At 42.0% G+C, this 14,790-nt stretch overlaps 1 protein-coding gene across 4 annotated transcripts in view; it reads left to right on the forward strand.

Annotated features, from left to right (window-relative positions):
- SLC35F3 (solute carrier family 35 member F3) overlaps positions 1 to 14,790 on the forward strand; it is a 167,160-nt gene that overhangs the window by 112,817 nt on the left and 39,553 nt on the right. For all 4 annotated transcript variants that reach the window (XM_057407055.1, XM_057407058.1, XM_057407056.1 and 1 more), the window contains one exon: positions 11,058 to 11,382. In XM_057407055.1, coding sequence (XP_057263038.1) covers positions 11,058 to 11,382 — 325 coding nt within the window. The remainder of the gene's footprint in view (positions 1 to 11,057; positions 11,383 to 14,790) is intronic.

Here is a 14,790-nt window from a genome sequence, read left to right on the forward strand (position 1 = left end):
TGGCACCATGCTTTCTTAAGCTTTAAACAGCCTCAAAATGAGCTGTGCTAGGCTTACCCACTGGGGATTCCCACCAGCTCCTTTTTGATCATGTCCCACCAGTTATTTCATATACTATCTCGCCTGTGCAAACTCATAAGCTATAGTTTGGAGGTGACTCATTACTTCTGCACTGTGTGTCCCCTCCCCAAATGATACAAAAATAAAATGAGACTATTTTAATGTTACTAAACAAATGCCAGGGCAGGAGCTTTTATGTATCACAAAGCTGGAAGATAAATTATTAAAGATGTATCCAAGGTTCCTTACTTTAGTGTCTGAAAAAAAGCCAACATGTACATGCTATGGACAAACAATAGTTTCATTTACAATGACAGAACTTACAGATAACAGCAACCTTGGATCATCTTCTCAGACTTTCTGTAGATCACAGACCATTATGTTTAACCCACTTGCCCCTAGATGAAGCAAGGTGCATTTTCTAGTCATCTTTAATCAATTTAGGCATTTGCTTTCAAAAAATCAGAAGGTTACTAATCCATCTATTTAATTACAGATTTCTCTCATGAGAAGTTGGAACAAGACATAGTAAAAAATAAATATTAAAACACCACAATGAATCATTTGTTGTCTCCCATTTTAATTTTATAATTCTCATTAAAGATATCTTGTCTCTCTTTCCCAATGGCTGGCATTTGTAAACAACAGGATTTGTAGCATAGGAACAGTGCAGCATAAAAGGCAGAGTTCAAACTAGTAGTTCAACATAAAAGTCTATGGCAGCTCAACATGTGTTGCCCAGGAATCTCCCAGTTACAAGCCTCACATACAGCATTATTTATGTTGTAGCTTTCCTAGCACATTATACTCAGCACAGCACATTCACTTACGTACTAAGCAGCTCCCTCCACTTGGCTGGAGTACCATTGCCAGCCTTTAGTCTACAGCCCAGTTAATCTTTGTTAATTATAAACCATAAGATGCCACTGCAGACCTGGAGAACATCCCACAGAAGCAGGAATTTGTCCAATAAAAAAGTAGATTTACTTTACAATCTTCACTGAGTTTTGCTGGCAGCCACTACAGAATAAGATCAAACGCAACAGGAGCCAAGGTGTTTTTAGTGGTGCAGAAATGGCTTGCTTTTACACAGGGCTGCTCACCAACTGCATAGGTACCATGTACTGGAGAAGCCAGCTACCTTCTCTGATGTTAACTGCCCAGTTCCAGGAACCTGGCTCCACTCTAAATGGGCCTAATGCAGAGCATAATAACCTGGCATGGAAATTTTGTGAGTCCAACTCAAGACATGGATTTTTCCATAGGATCTAACACCCTTTGGTTATACACTGACTTTTCTTGAGGTAATAGGTACACATTTTACCTAGTATCATTACTTCTGGCCAAAACCTCCTCAAATGAAAAAAAAAAAAAAAGTGATCCCTACAAGCCTTGTCATGGAGAAATACAGAATTGAAGATGTATGATCTAGAGATGCCCTTTTCCACAGTCTCCTCAAGTTCCCTAATGCAAGTCTCAGCAAGGATGGTATTGTATTTATGGTTGACAAAGGTACTAGTCTATCTTCTATAGTGATTGAAACAAGTCAAGAATAGTGGGTTACAAAAGCCTGTGTCACTGAAAAGAGGAAAAGGCAAGTATCAGAGAGAATATAGAAACTAGGGTTTTTTTTTGCATTGGAAAGGAATATACATGAGTCTCAAGGCAGAAAATCAACTCTATCCCAACCAAAATCAGGACAGTAACATATTTTTGCTAGGAATTATACTGAGTGCCTTTGTGCCACCATGGGTCCAGCCAAACCTAGGTTTCTTATCAAAGGAGACCCAGCTTTTGCTAAACTTTCTGGTGAGAGGTGAAGAGCATCCTCTTCTTTCTTCTGGTAGATCTTTGAGCAGCAGAATGGAGGGAGCTTGTCTGGATTACATGTGCGTCACTCCAACCACTGTGAGCACGCTCAAGTCCATGTCAAGTCTATGCTAATATCTGGTTATTGGTTGACAAAGAGCAGATGCTCCAACAATCTTGTTCTGAATGCAGGACCTAAAAAAACATTGTGTTTGAGGTTCAATAGCAGGTTACCCCTTTAGCTTCAAAGAGATCAGTTGGAGTTAGAATTCGGTATGCAAGGAACCAATGGGCTATAGCAAAATCTTCTGTCTAAAGTTGTGTTTACTTCAAAGCCAAGCAGCTCTGAATTTTGGAAAGCTCAATAAGGGAGAAAGAACATCATCTTGGTTTTGATAAAATGCAGCCAGCATAGCCTCCACAGTTAGCATAAATTCACTTACCTCTTAATATAAATACCTGAGCATAGGTACTGATATAAATGTGCTATTTATATAAGTAGTTAGATTCCCTTAGAGATAAAACTATTACTCAAGAAAGACATGAGGCACTCAAATGCCTGGCTAATTAATACAGTAGTTTCCCTCAGAGAATTCAGTGGTTTTTTTCATCAGAACAGACAATCATCTCTCAGACCTTTGTTCAGAGTGAAGTTTGCACAGACTCTGATCAAAATTTGCCCAGAAGACTGTTCTGGTTGCAAGTTATTTTTGTTTTAATGGAAGTTCAGCTTCCATAGAGAGGCTGGTCTGCTCACACTAAATGGCAAAACTTCCAGTGACATTGCCAGGCAACTCACTGTTAGCTTCAGTCCAACTTTTATTCAAAAAGGGAATAAGGAGGAAAAAAAATATTTTTCCATGCTATCAAGAATATGTATCTCATAATCAGGATTATTCCTTACATGCTTTTACAGTTGTACTTTCCAGCGCCACAATGCTGGTACTGTAATAAGCACCCAATATCTTCCATTTTCACTCTGGATTCCAGTCATGAATCCTGATTAATAGTAAAAAAGACAGTATTTAGGGGAGCTCCCCACCCCATAAAATTCAAAGTTGGAATATCATAATTTAATGAGGCCCATTCAAATGCAGCTCTTTTAATAGAATTTCTAAGCAGTTGCCTCTGAAGATAAATTCAGTGGATTAAAGTCTAAATTGCTGTGGTATGGAGTTGATAATTTTTCAGCTCACTATCACTAGCAGGAATTAGAACATATATTTTGCAGGAAGCCTCACTGGAGTATTTGTCAGAGGAAGGAATGTATGTGTATGCTAAGGAGGAGAATTTAGCATATCTTCAGCAAATATGTGAGATTATTTAATTCCAACTATTAATAAGCTTAGGTATAATATTTGGTGCAAGATAAAACAGGAATTAATATATAATAACTATTAGGGATAGAAAACACTTTATCTGTGGTTAATAGTTTAGAATTTGGGTGTACCTGTTACATGAAACTTATGCCTGTTTTGTAGGAGTTAAGCTATATGGATGATCTGGTGAAAACCAGTGATATGGGCCAGATTTCCACAGACAAGAGGATAAGAGAATCACTTACTTGCTGGTGAGCCAGTAGACCTATTTTCTAACCTGCAGAAATTAGGGTGAGATGATCAGGCAAGTCTGAAAATCCTGCATCAATACACCTTACTTTGTATAATTAGTTAATTTATATTATGGATTCCAACAGCAAAAGCAGGTCTGAACGCAGAATGCATTTGTCTCGTTTTGAATCTGTCTTCGTGCAGTTTTCCCCATTTCCAGATACGTATATCCCTTATTCTGTAGCCTTGAGCAAATTCAGACCTTCTGACCTAATAGGTTAATATCCTGGTTTTGTTCTTTAAAATAACCTCTACTGTGGATTTTAAAACTATCTGCTGTATTGATTTATTCTTGACTTAGTCATTCCATTCCGTGATCAAATTAAGTAAAATTATTTTTATCTGTTACTGTAAAAGCAAAGTATTTAAAGAAAGTACTTTAAACTTTTACAGTTTCCCAAATAGCATCAAAAATCTATATATGTGATGCCATTTTGACCAAATATTCTCATTTAAACTGATTTAATAAAGGTTTATGGGGTTTTGTCATTTTTCCATTGCGATACATTAATTAGTATTCATTAAAAAATATAATACTGATCTCTTAGACCTTCAGCGCGGACCATGGTTGGAAGGTTGGGGAAATGTGTGCAAACCCAAAGTCATTGTGACGCTAAGCGTTGCAGTCTCACCCACCAGCCACCCATGGGGACGTAGGAAAATAACTTTTTTCTCTGTTTTCTGCTTTGTTCCTAGTAATTTTTGGCAGGTATTTTGGGGTTTCTTGGCTGTTCCTGAACACTGAGTTGCCCTTTTTGTGGAGTAGCCTGTGAAGGGCTCAGGATCCCCGGTGGCAATGGCCAGAGCCCATTGCTGGGTATGCGGCATATGGGTTGTTTACTCCCACCTGCACCTCTTGATCGGCAGGTACACTTCTCCATCTGCTGGTGTATGACCCAGTCACGTAGCCTGCCATCCTCACAGCTGGCCCTTGCCCTTGCTGACCTGCCCAACTTCAGGTCACAGCTTGCCTCCTGGTCAGGTCACCTGTGGGTATTGTGAAACGCACAGGTCCCAGAGCAGACCTCTGCAGAGCCTCAGCTACTTCCTGCATTACTGTATTTACTCCTCACTGGTTTCCTGTCTTCTACTAGGCCTTTTATCCATTCCAGTACCTTCCCTGGGCACTTGTTTTCTGTAAGACCTTTATAGTGTGATTTTTGTCAGAGGCCTCTTAAAAACCTAGGAGAGGAAACTGCATCCCCTTTATCAGTGTGCCTATTGGCCCCCCCCATCAGAGGACACTGGTGAGGCTGCAGGTTAAATCGGTTAGTTTGCCCAACACGTAATGCCAAGTAGAGACCTGTGGTTTATGCTGTGATAAGATCCCTGTTCCTCACTATGGCTCACTCTCTCTAGCACTTACTACTCTGTTTCAGAGTTGAGCTGGCAGCTAAGTGGCTGAACTCTTTTCCTTCAAAAAGTGTAGGTGGAGTGTGTGATCCTCGTCAGTAGCTCAGAACATGGAGCAGCCTTCCACCCTCTGTGCTGAAAGAAGCAGGAATCCCATCTACCCAGAAGGGTGCCCTAATCCAGTGACTCTCTAATACCAGGGGAACCCAGATATCAGCAAAGCTGGTCTGCTCACAATAGCAAACATCCTTATTTATTGGGAAAGCAGGAAGTGAGAAAGTCATTTGCCCAGAAAATTAAAAGTGAGGGTCTAGGCCTTGTTCCAATGACTACCTCAAATACAGTATGGAAATATTTCTTGGAGATTACTCTTAAAATGAGAGATGGAAGCTCTCAAACGTGTCTGAATCCTGACAGGGTCTGGGTATGACAGAGGCACAAACCTTCTTAGGAGTCATGGTGCTTAGGCATGCCCAGAAAACAGATTCTTTGGCATCTGGGGAGCTCTAATGGGACTGGGAGGAGGATACAGCTGGTGCAAGCAGGTAAAGCTGATTTGGAGAAAATGGCCCTTGGTGCAGAAGTTAAGCTGTGTGTGCTGTCATTACTGATATGTGCAGCAGAGAGGAAGGCCTTTGGAAAGGTAGATACATGAAGCTAACTGGCTTCTGAAATAAAATATTAACAGTTCCTTAAAACTAGCTATCAGGATGACCTGTGAAAGGGGAGGTCACCATTTGCAATGGCATGAGAAAGCTGCACTAGCTACTAGCTGATCTGCCAGGTGACAGATGAGTCCCTAACTGGCCTGGGCCACATATCTGAATAAATACCCACATTTCAGATTTAGACAACTACAGTGGCAATCAGAGATGTAAATCACTTTGTGGATTTGGCATTTCGTCTTCACAGGATGATTCCTAAGCTGTACAACTTAGCTCAAAAATCCTGGACAGCTAAATAATGCATAGCTAGTGTGGTAGACAGGAATGGGATAAAAAAGACACTTTGAGGAGCTTGGAAGTCTGCCAATGAGGCAAATAGTATTTTGTGTCCAGAAAACAACCACCAGAAGTCATCATGTGTGTTTTTAGGTATGTTTGTATGTAACTAGTAAGTTACTGCATTGGAACTGTCTCCCACTGATCCATGTGGTAATTGTTGGGTGAAGAGGAAGTCACACAGCATTAAAGGTTGTGAGAATATACCTTGAGTAGTGCTCCAGCTCTGATTCCCCTGCATGTCATTGGTTTCTAGAGCTCTAAACACACCGGTGGTCAGGTGCTGCGTTACAGGGCTTGTAACTCAGCTCCTTCTCCCCTGTTTATGATAAGCATGTATTTTTGCAAGCTTTACAAGCTTGTTCTGTGCAATGCCCAAGCAGCCACAAAACATCTGAGAGGCTGGCAAATTGGAAATGCTTTGAGGATGGCTCATTTGTATTTGTCAGAGAGGCCTGTGAGGATTCTTTCTTTCGCCAGAATTTTTCCCAGAAGCCTGATCTAAAATGCTGCTTAAGAATATGCTTACATTGAAGCACAAGCATAGACTGGGGAAGTCGGTGGAGTTGTGCATTATCATTAGGCACATGTTTCAGTCCCTACTAGGACTGAGGGTCCTTAGTCTGTGAGGGTCGCTTTCTCACACTGAAGGGTTGGCAAGAACACCCAGCACTTTTGTAATACGTCTTTCACTCATTTGCTGGCTAGCTGGCATCAGCTAAAGCAGCTCATTGGTGACAGCTAAATATGTTTGGGTGTCATGGCCCAGCGCTGAGCCCACTAGTGCTGCCTGCAGTGGCTATACTCCGTGTTCCTCACAGAACAGAGGTGGAGAGGTGGGATTCGTCTAGCCCAGCTTCAGACACCTACGCTAGAGGCACCTACTTCTGAACATGTCACCCCAGACTGTTTAGAAGAGCTGGTGGAGAGAAACAAGCACTTGGTGAGGGTGATTCATCTGGCTTGCCTTTATCATCTACTTTAGGAGGAGATAAATCATGCTATGCAAATGTCTTTTTGCTGTCTACTAACTATGCAGAAAGTGTAAATCACTGTCTCAGATACACAAGTCTGCACAGTAGAAGTCTCAAACTGAGAAGACAAATGCCGCCCTTGGTTTTTATCAGTATCACATTTTGACATCTACAGTGAGATACAGTGTGGTGCTGCGGTAAGTCTTTAGCTGGCTATCTGTGCACAAGAGTCTCAGACCTTAAAGCACTTTTGAAGTGGTCTGGACAGGTTGTTTAAAGGTGTTAACCTCTGCTAGGGTGGATTTTGTCTGACACAGTGCATCTGTAGTCGGTGAGAAAGGGCACATCATCTAAGGCATCTGCTTTATGTGGGGTGTCTAGTACCTTCCAGTGCCTGTTTTAATCCATGGCCTCAGCCATGAGCATGGACTAAGTAGCTCTGGTATAGATGTCCCTACCACAAGTACCTGAAGTCAGCTGAGAGGGGCCTCACCCGTAATGGAGAAACAGAAAGACAGCTGTCTCCCAGTGTTAGGGATCCCCATGGGTAAAAGCATTGCCAGTAGCACTGGAGGTGATCTCTTCTTCCCTTTGCTTCTGAATGCCATGGCAAAGAGTTTGGGCTGAAAGGGAGGGAGAAGGAGTGGTTCCGGTTGGAATTTAGGAAACAGGAAAAGGCATGAATAAAAGGAAAAATGAAAAGCCAAAATTAGTAAAAGCAAGCTAGTCAATTTTCCTCTATCTCAGCATCTTGATTTGTTCTTTTGGGGGATACAGTAGCATACAGAGCAGTCTGCTGCAAGGAGCAATGGAAGAAAACCAGTAAAAGCCTGGAGAAGAGTGTTCAGAAATAGAATTGTCCATTCTGACAAGACATTTTGCCATCTTTAAATTCGTATGGATTCTGTTGCCAGCTGACCATGGTGGAATGTTAGGAAGAGAGTGAAGAGCTTTTCATCCATGTGTGGGTTTGATGTCACCCCATCTGGGACCTAAACTGTGGTTTAGGTGAGGAAAATGTCTCCATCGGGACACAGGGACTGGGCAGGGAAAGCTGCAGCTCTGAGTATTATACATGTCAGCTGGCAGGCAAGTCCCCATCACAGTAAATGAGAGATGAGACCACATGGGTGTATAACATCTATAGTGTCCACCTCTTCCAAAAACAGCCTGGCTTCTGGGGGCAGACTGTGTCCCAGATATCCTCCAGGACAGTGCCACTAGAAAAGGCTGTGCCCATTTGGCATCCAGGCCTGAAGCAGCACAGGAAATGATATGGGCACAATACAGTTTCACTGACAGATACCACAGACACTGACACATGCTTTAAGTGTCAGCTTGTAACTGTGTATTACCAGAATAGTGGTATTACCACAAAATATGGGACCCATCATCATGAAACCCATCATACCTGGCATAAGTTTTTACTTCATCCAGCATGTGGAAGCATCCAAAGAATGAGCATCCCTAAAAATTCAACCCTTGAGCTGCAAGATCACTTTAGATGTGATACATGCAATGTTGTCTTTTGCTGAAAGTTCATGTTTCTGTTGGTGTATTTAACATAAAATTAAATATACCTGGACAAGTAATTTTGCCTATGGAGCTGAGAAAGCATCAGTAAAGTTCAGCTTTATTTCATAGGGAGTAATTGACATGGAGTAGAGTTAAAAGGCAGTGATTCCCTTGCGAGTTGTCCATGTGAACTGCTGACTCATGCATATGTGTGCAGTAAAAAGGGGAGCAGAGCAGGCATCATCTTCAGCCTTGGTGGGGATAAGATCTTCACCACAGTGTGTGTTGTGGGGTGTCCATCAAACACTGCACTATTTTATGTAGAGTGTCTGGTGCATCAGATAGTGTAGTCATGATTTCCCCTCTTTCCTTCCCCTACTAGGCCAGAGGGACAGACTTGCTGTCTCAATGATCAAATCTGATCTTAGAAAACACAGCTTCAATATTGTGATTCAGAGCACCTACTCATCTTCAGATATCATACACCCTAGTGGCTTAAGGCATGCTCACTAATCTAAAATATCTTTAGCAGGAGGGGTTTAAATTCCAATTTCCTGCTGGAATCACTGCAGAGAAGACAGGTACAGCTAGCTGTCTTCTAGAAGGAGGAACTTTTTTTGCCTAATTCTCCAGGTAGTGTCAAAGATGTAAACTGTGTGTGGAGGAAGGCTGTTCTCTGCACTGACACAGGTGCACAAACCCCTCCTAAGCTCTTGCTTGGCACTCTGGCTGCCCGAGTGTGGGTTTTCCGTGCATAGCAATACCCCTGGTCTGTGGGAAGGATGCTGGAGTTTGTTAGGGTGTGTGAAGAGTTTGGTGTTTCAGTGACAACGCTTAGTAGAAAAGCTTGAGAGGAAAGAAAAAAATCAGTAATCGTTATGGGACTTGTGTGGTGAAGAGCAAAGAGTGTTGAGCCATTAGACGGTGAAGTTAGAAGAAATGAATGTACTGTTGTCTGGTAAACTGAACCCTGACTGGTCTGTGCAGCAAGTGAGGCAAGAAGTATTAGTGACAAGCAGTGTATTATGAAGAAAATGTATTTAAATGATTTTGAATGAGCTAAGGGTTCACAGACAGCCTTTTCTCAATTCTAGCTTCTTGTAACATTTAGCAGGTAGCAGTAGCCCTTCCATTAGGTTTTTAATACAAAGCAACATTAACTTTGGATAATTCATTGGCCTGCTGGTGCATCTCCTGTTATGTAGAAAGCTGCCCACACAATCTTCTACTGAAATAACTGGAGATCAGCAAAGTGCCCAGCTCTCTTAAAGCCACTCAAAAAGACCAGATGTTTATGCCTGTGCTGCTATTCGCTCTTTTTAAGACACCAGAGGCCACAGATTTTCCTGTTACAAAATACAATTTTACTAGGCAAACTCAGATCTTAGTGAGATCAGGCATTCGTTATCTGTAAGGAAATAATAATTCTCTCCATTGGAATAATCCTTTTCTTTAATAATGTATTAGCTCATATAAATACAAATTTAGGTTAACCTGAAATAAAAGTTTTTAAGCAATTTTCCATTCCAAATATTGATTCTCACCAGGATAAGGAAGGATTTTTGTGTATGGATCTCTCTTAATCTGCACTGAACGTATATAAATGTTTGGCAATAATACAGTCTCTCATTGCCGTGGCTGCACTTACATTTCTCTTTTCACCTTTCAATGCATGCAGTGACCTCTGGACACTTTTGAAGTTGTAGGGTCCTGGCTTTCAACACGAACTACTAATACATCCTCCTTCAAGTGAATGGACCAACCCAACTGAATCATCCTTTAAGACAAGTCGCTACTGAGTGTTGCATGCGAATGGGGTGAATTTAAGAAAGGCAGGTAGAAAGCCCTAAAGGGTCTGCCACTGAGGTCTCCAGTACATTTTGAGCTCCCTGAGAACTGAACCACCCTAACCTCACTTTGCTCATTCAGTCAGTATCTGCTGATAGTGGTACGATACCAGGGCTATACCAATTCATGTTTAAGGATTTGAGGGAAGAAGCTTCTTAGGAAAGAAATTTCCAGCAGCATAGTAGACTCAGTTATATACTGGGGCAAAGTTCCAGTCCAGTCTCATTTGGTGCAGGGCTGGAGCTAAAAAAAAGTTAGTCGCCTACTCCGAAATGCTCTCCAGGGCAGCCTGTGGGTTGGTCTAATTTTTGCCATCTGGCTACAGCCTCAGAAGAGCTGTTTTTCTAGAGATCACTGAAATGCCTGGCGATCCAAGTTGAGTATTAATTGTACTATTTACATTGCTGTGATTGTGCTTAACTGCAAGATTAAATACATTGTCCCCCCTCTCCTTTTAAGAAACGCCATATTCCATAAGCTGTCCAATTCCACTTTTTCCAAGACAATAACAATTCCAAATGTTGTTGTAATCCCCTTTGATGCTTTATTAAACTGGATGTGTATTTTTCATTCGTTTACACGTCCTAACAGCATCAGTTTAAGTGGTGTGTTAAGCCTTTCTCTGTACATCAGAGCAACATGTAATTTTCATTTCAATTTTACCCAGTGGCTTCTAAATCTAGAGGTGATAATTACTATTTGCATTGTAATTATGTCTCGGTTGAACCAGAGGCCTTGCAATGATCTAAAAACAAAGGACATTTTGTGGCAAGATCTGGAGGGTTCTTTTGCTGCTAAAGCTCCGCGTGACTGCAGAAGGGCCTAGGGTTTGAAAACTAAAATGCGGGCTGGCTTTCCTTAGTAAGCCTTGTGTTTCTTCTCCCCAGGGGATGAGCGCTCCCGGGAGTCTCCAGCCCCAGCCGAAGCACAGATGCAAGCCGGGGCGGAAGGCGGTGGAAGGGTGAACCGCTGTTGCTGGAAATGCTCCGTGACGCAGCTCAAGAAGATTGTCTGGGGTGTGGCTATGGTCCTGGGTGTCTGCTCCTCTTGGTCAGGTTCAACCCAGCTAGCAAAACTGACCTTTAAGAAATTCGATGCACCCTTCACTCTAACGTGGTTTGCAACAAACTGGAACTTTTTATTCTTTCCTTTATATTATCTTGGACATGTTTTTAAGTCAGCTGAAAAGCAGTCTCCGAAGCAAAGATACAGGTATGGGAGCTTTTGTTTTTTCCACTGTGGCTCTTGCATGCTGCTCTATGTCTAGCAGGTATTTTATTCATGTCATAGAATCACAGAATGATTTGGTTTGGAAGCGACCTCTAGTTCCAACCCCCCTGCCACAGGCAGGAACACCTTCCACTAGACCAGGTTGCTCCAAGCCCTGTCCAACCTGGCCTTGAACACTGCCAGGGATGGGGCAGCCACAGCTTCTCTGGGCAACCTGTGCTAGCGCCCCTTCACCCTCACAGGGAAGAGCTTCTTCCTTATATCTAATCTAAATATACCTTCTCTCCCTTGTCCGGTCCCTAGAGGATCTTGTAAAATGTCCCTCTCCATATTTCTTGTAGGACCCCTTTAGGTACTGGAAGGCTGCTCTAAGGTCTCCCTGGAGCCTTCTCTTCTCCAGGCTGAACCCCAACTCTCTCAGCCTATCTTTATAGGAGAGGTGCTTCAGCCTTCAAATCATCTTCAAATGCCAGTTAAATCAAACTTGCATTTGCTTTCCTTTCCAGGTTTGTTAAAGGATGTTCTGAATTAATTATATAGATGCTACGTTATTATTCTTAATACAATTTCACTGCAACAGTAAGAAATCTTGGTTTATTTCCGATGCATACAAGTCACATAATGAAAGTCCACATTTGCTGCAATTACTTCTCAAGACCTTTCTGTTCAATACTCTGTGAACATCATTTTTTCGTTAATACCTTCTTCCTCTACCCACAGCTGACTTTTATGGCAATTTCTGCATAAGCTCAGTAAGCTTTTCTGTTCCAAACTCAGGACTAGTGCAGTGTCTTGATCAGCCAAGTAAAAAGTATTGCAGTATTTTCCTGGCATTATGCCCCTGACATCAAAGGCCAAGCTCTGATCCCGGTTAAACTCGAGCTGTTGTGTTTATTTCCGGGAGGAAGCGCAGTCATAACCAAAGCCAGCATTTTGTCTTCAGCACACCTTGTCTTTACAGCAAGCCAAACCCACAAAGCCTGTAGTGCCTGTGCTCTGTGAGGGGCTGAGGATGCTCTAGCTGTTTAAAGAACCACCTCTTGGTGAGCACTCCTTCAGCTCATCTCATTTTGGCCCGAGAGGTGTCTGGGACAGATGGGATGACTCAGCCATCAAGATGTCCTGTGTCAGAGAGCTTCCCCGATACATGGAAGGATGTGAACAATGTTTTCCCCTTCTGTTACACAGTGGGGCTCACAGGCTTTTAATGAAGTAGCTCAGAAAGTAAACAGTAAGAAGTGCACATTTCTCAGCTTCCAGCTGTGCAGCAGCGAGGTGGAAACTTACTACAGAAAAAGTCTAAGAAACGAGGGTACTCGGGAAATGCTCCACCTCAGATGACTGTGGTGCTGAAATTTTTCTGCTTAGCCATTATTATGGTTTCATCTACAGAGTTATTTGTGGGCTGCAGAAAAAGGAAATCTACTGTTCAGTGAAGGTCCTAGAGCAGCATCCACTAGTTTTAAAGGCATTTTTATAAGATGTCATGTTTCCTGTGCTTCAGTGTTCAACGTGTACGTGTTTACTCCGCAGTAAACATGGTTGCTTCAGAGACCGGAGAAGTGTAGAGGTTAGAGAAAGCAAATTTAATCTAGAACCAATAACAAATGCTAGCCCCAAAAGAACTACCTTTTCGTTTCTTTGGGTTTTAAGTATTTTTCTTCCATCTGCCCTCGGATAATGTTTTAAATACTTCTGAATTCTAGAATGAGCGGTTGTGGTTTGCCAGATCCCTGGGGTTAAAACCAGAGCATTATACACATTGTTGCTGCAGTTAATTGTTATGGTTGGTAGTTTTATGTCTTCCATTCAATTAAATGATGGCTGAGTTGAAGAGGAGGTCATGCAGCCTATTTGGAATGCAGGGGAACACCACTAAAAGTAAGCTTACAGCAGGCTTAGTAAAGAACCTGCATTTGTGTTTCTGACCAGCGGATTTGATAGGGTTAATTTACAGAGTTTTTTTTCTAGGTGCCAGGGTAGACCTGGACATTTGGAGATACAGTTTTGGTTCGTAGCTTTGCTGCAGATTTATTCTGTGGTTTTGAGCAAGTCTCTATGGACATCTGATCTCCTTGTACTTTCTGTTCATTTGGATGAGTCAGTTCTTTAGGGAGGAGGGAGGACTCCCCTATCACGTGTTTACATCGTGTCTGCCTCAGCATGTCCACTGTTTAAACTGAGACCTTTCAGTGGTGCTGCATCCCCTCTTAATTATTCCCCCTTTTTTGTATATTTTGTATATGTGTAAAAATATGCATAGAAGGAAAGACATATACCAAGACTCTGCAGCTTTATAAGAGCATTACCATCTTCTGGAAAGCTTGAACTCCGGGCATAACTGAACATCTTAGGGAGGCATTTTGTGGGCTTCTGGGTAGTTATTATAAGACAGTTCTGACCTGGAACTAAGAAGAAACTTGTATAATCAGTTTCTGTTTCCTTTATCCTTCACTTTCATCTATATTTTATGTATTATCTGAGCTCTCTGGAAGGCATTTGCAACAAGATAAATGAAAAGGTGGTAGCGGGAGGTGGAAAAATGACATCTAAGTCACCTTAGGAGTGAGGTGGTAAAGGAAGGGATTCTCAGATGTTGCCTACACAGGTTGCTAAAATCCTCAGGCACCTAATGTGTTTTGGCAGCTAAGCTCCCCAAGGACACCTGCACAGCCACCTCCTCCTCCTCAGGACTGGGCAGCTCAGCCTCCTCTCACCATGGCACAGGCAGTGCCTTCCCACCTCCTCTTCCTCAGTGGGCAGCTTCACGGGGCCTAAGCCAGCAGGCATGCTTCGGTACCAGCAGGTACCTCACTGTGCAGTTAAAGAGCATGTAAAGAACAGAAACTCTTAGGAAAAATACACAAAACAGGGATAATAAAATGTAGCAACAATGAATAGAGGTATAGTCCCTCAGTGTAGATTATATGCTTTATTGTGGTTTTAAATGTCTGTTGTATTGTACCAGTATGTATATACACTATACTGTAAATACATGAATTTTCCTGGTTTTTTAGTTTCACAGAAGAACATACCTGCAATGGACACAAACCAGTTTAAAGCTGCAGATTTTTTTTTTTTACCTCATTTTATAGCACATACAATGGTAATAAAGTTGCCAGCAAAATTTTATAGTAGTACATTAAATTTAAGAGCAGGTTTATTCAGTTTATTTATAAGACTTTGAGTATTAGGCTGTAATGTAAGGTGTTGAGTATTTCTGACTGACCCATATTGGATGGTAATGAACGCTATTTAAGCTGGAGCAGACTGTCAGTGGCTGTGTCCCTGGCATGGGGAAACAGTCACTCTCCAAAGCAAACAAAAACTCATGCATTCATAGAATCACAGAATCACATGTCAAAGCTGCTTTAGGTTCCCTGTGCAGCT

This window comes from Pezoporus wallicus, unplaced genomic scaffold (genome assembly GCF_028554395.1).
Source record: "Pezoporus wallicus isolate ANWC-B61680 ecotype Strahan unplaced genomic scaffold, APGP_CSIRO_Pwel_v1 scaffold_6362, whole genome shotgun sequence".
NCBI classification, from domain to species: domain Eukaryota; kingdom Metazoa; phylum Chordata; class Aves; order Psittaciformes; family Psittacidae; genus Pezoporus; species Pezoporus wallicus.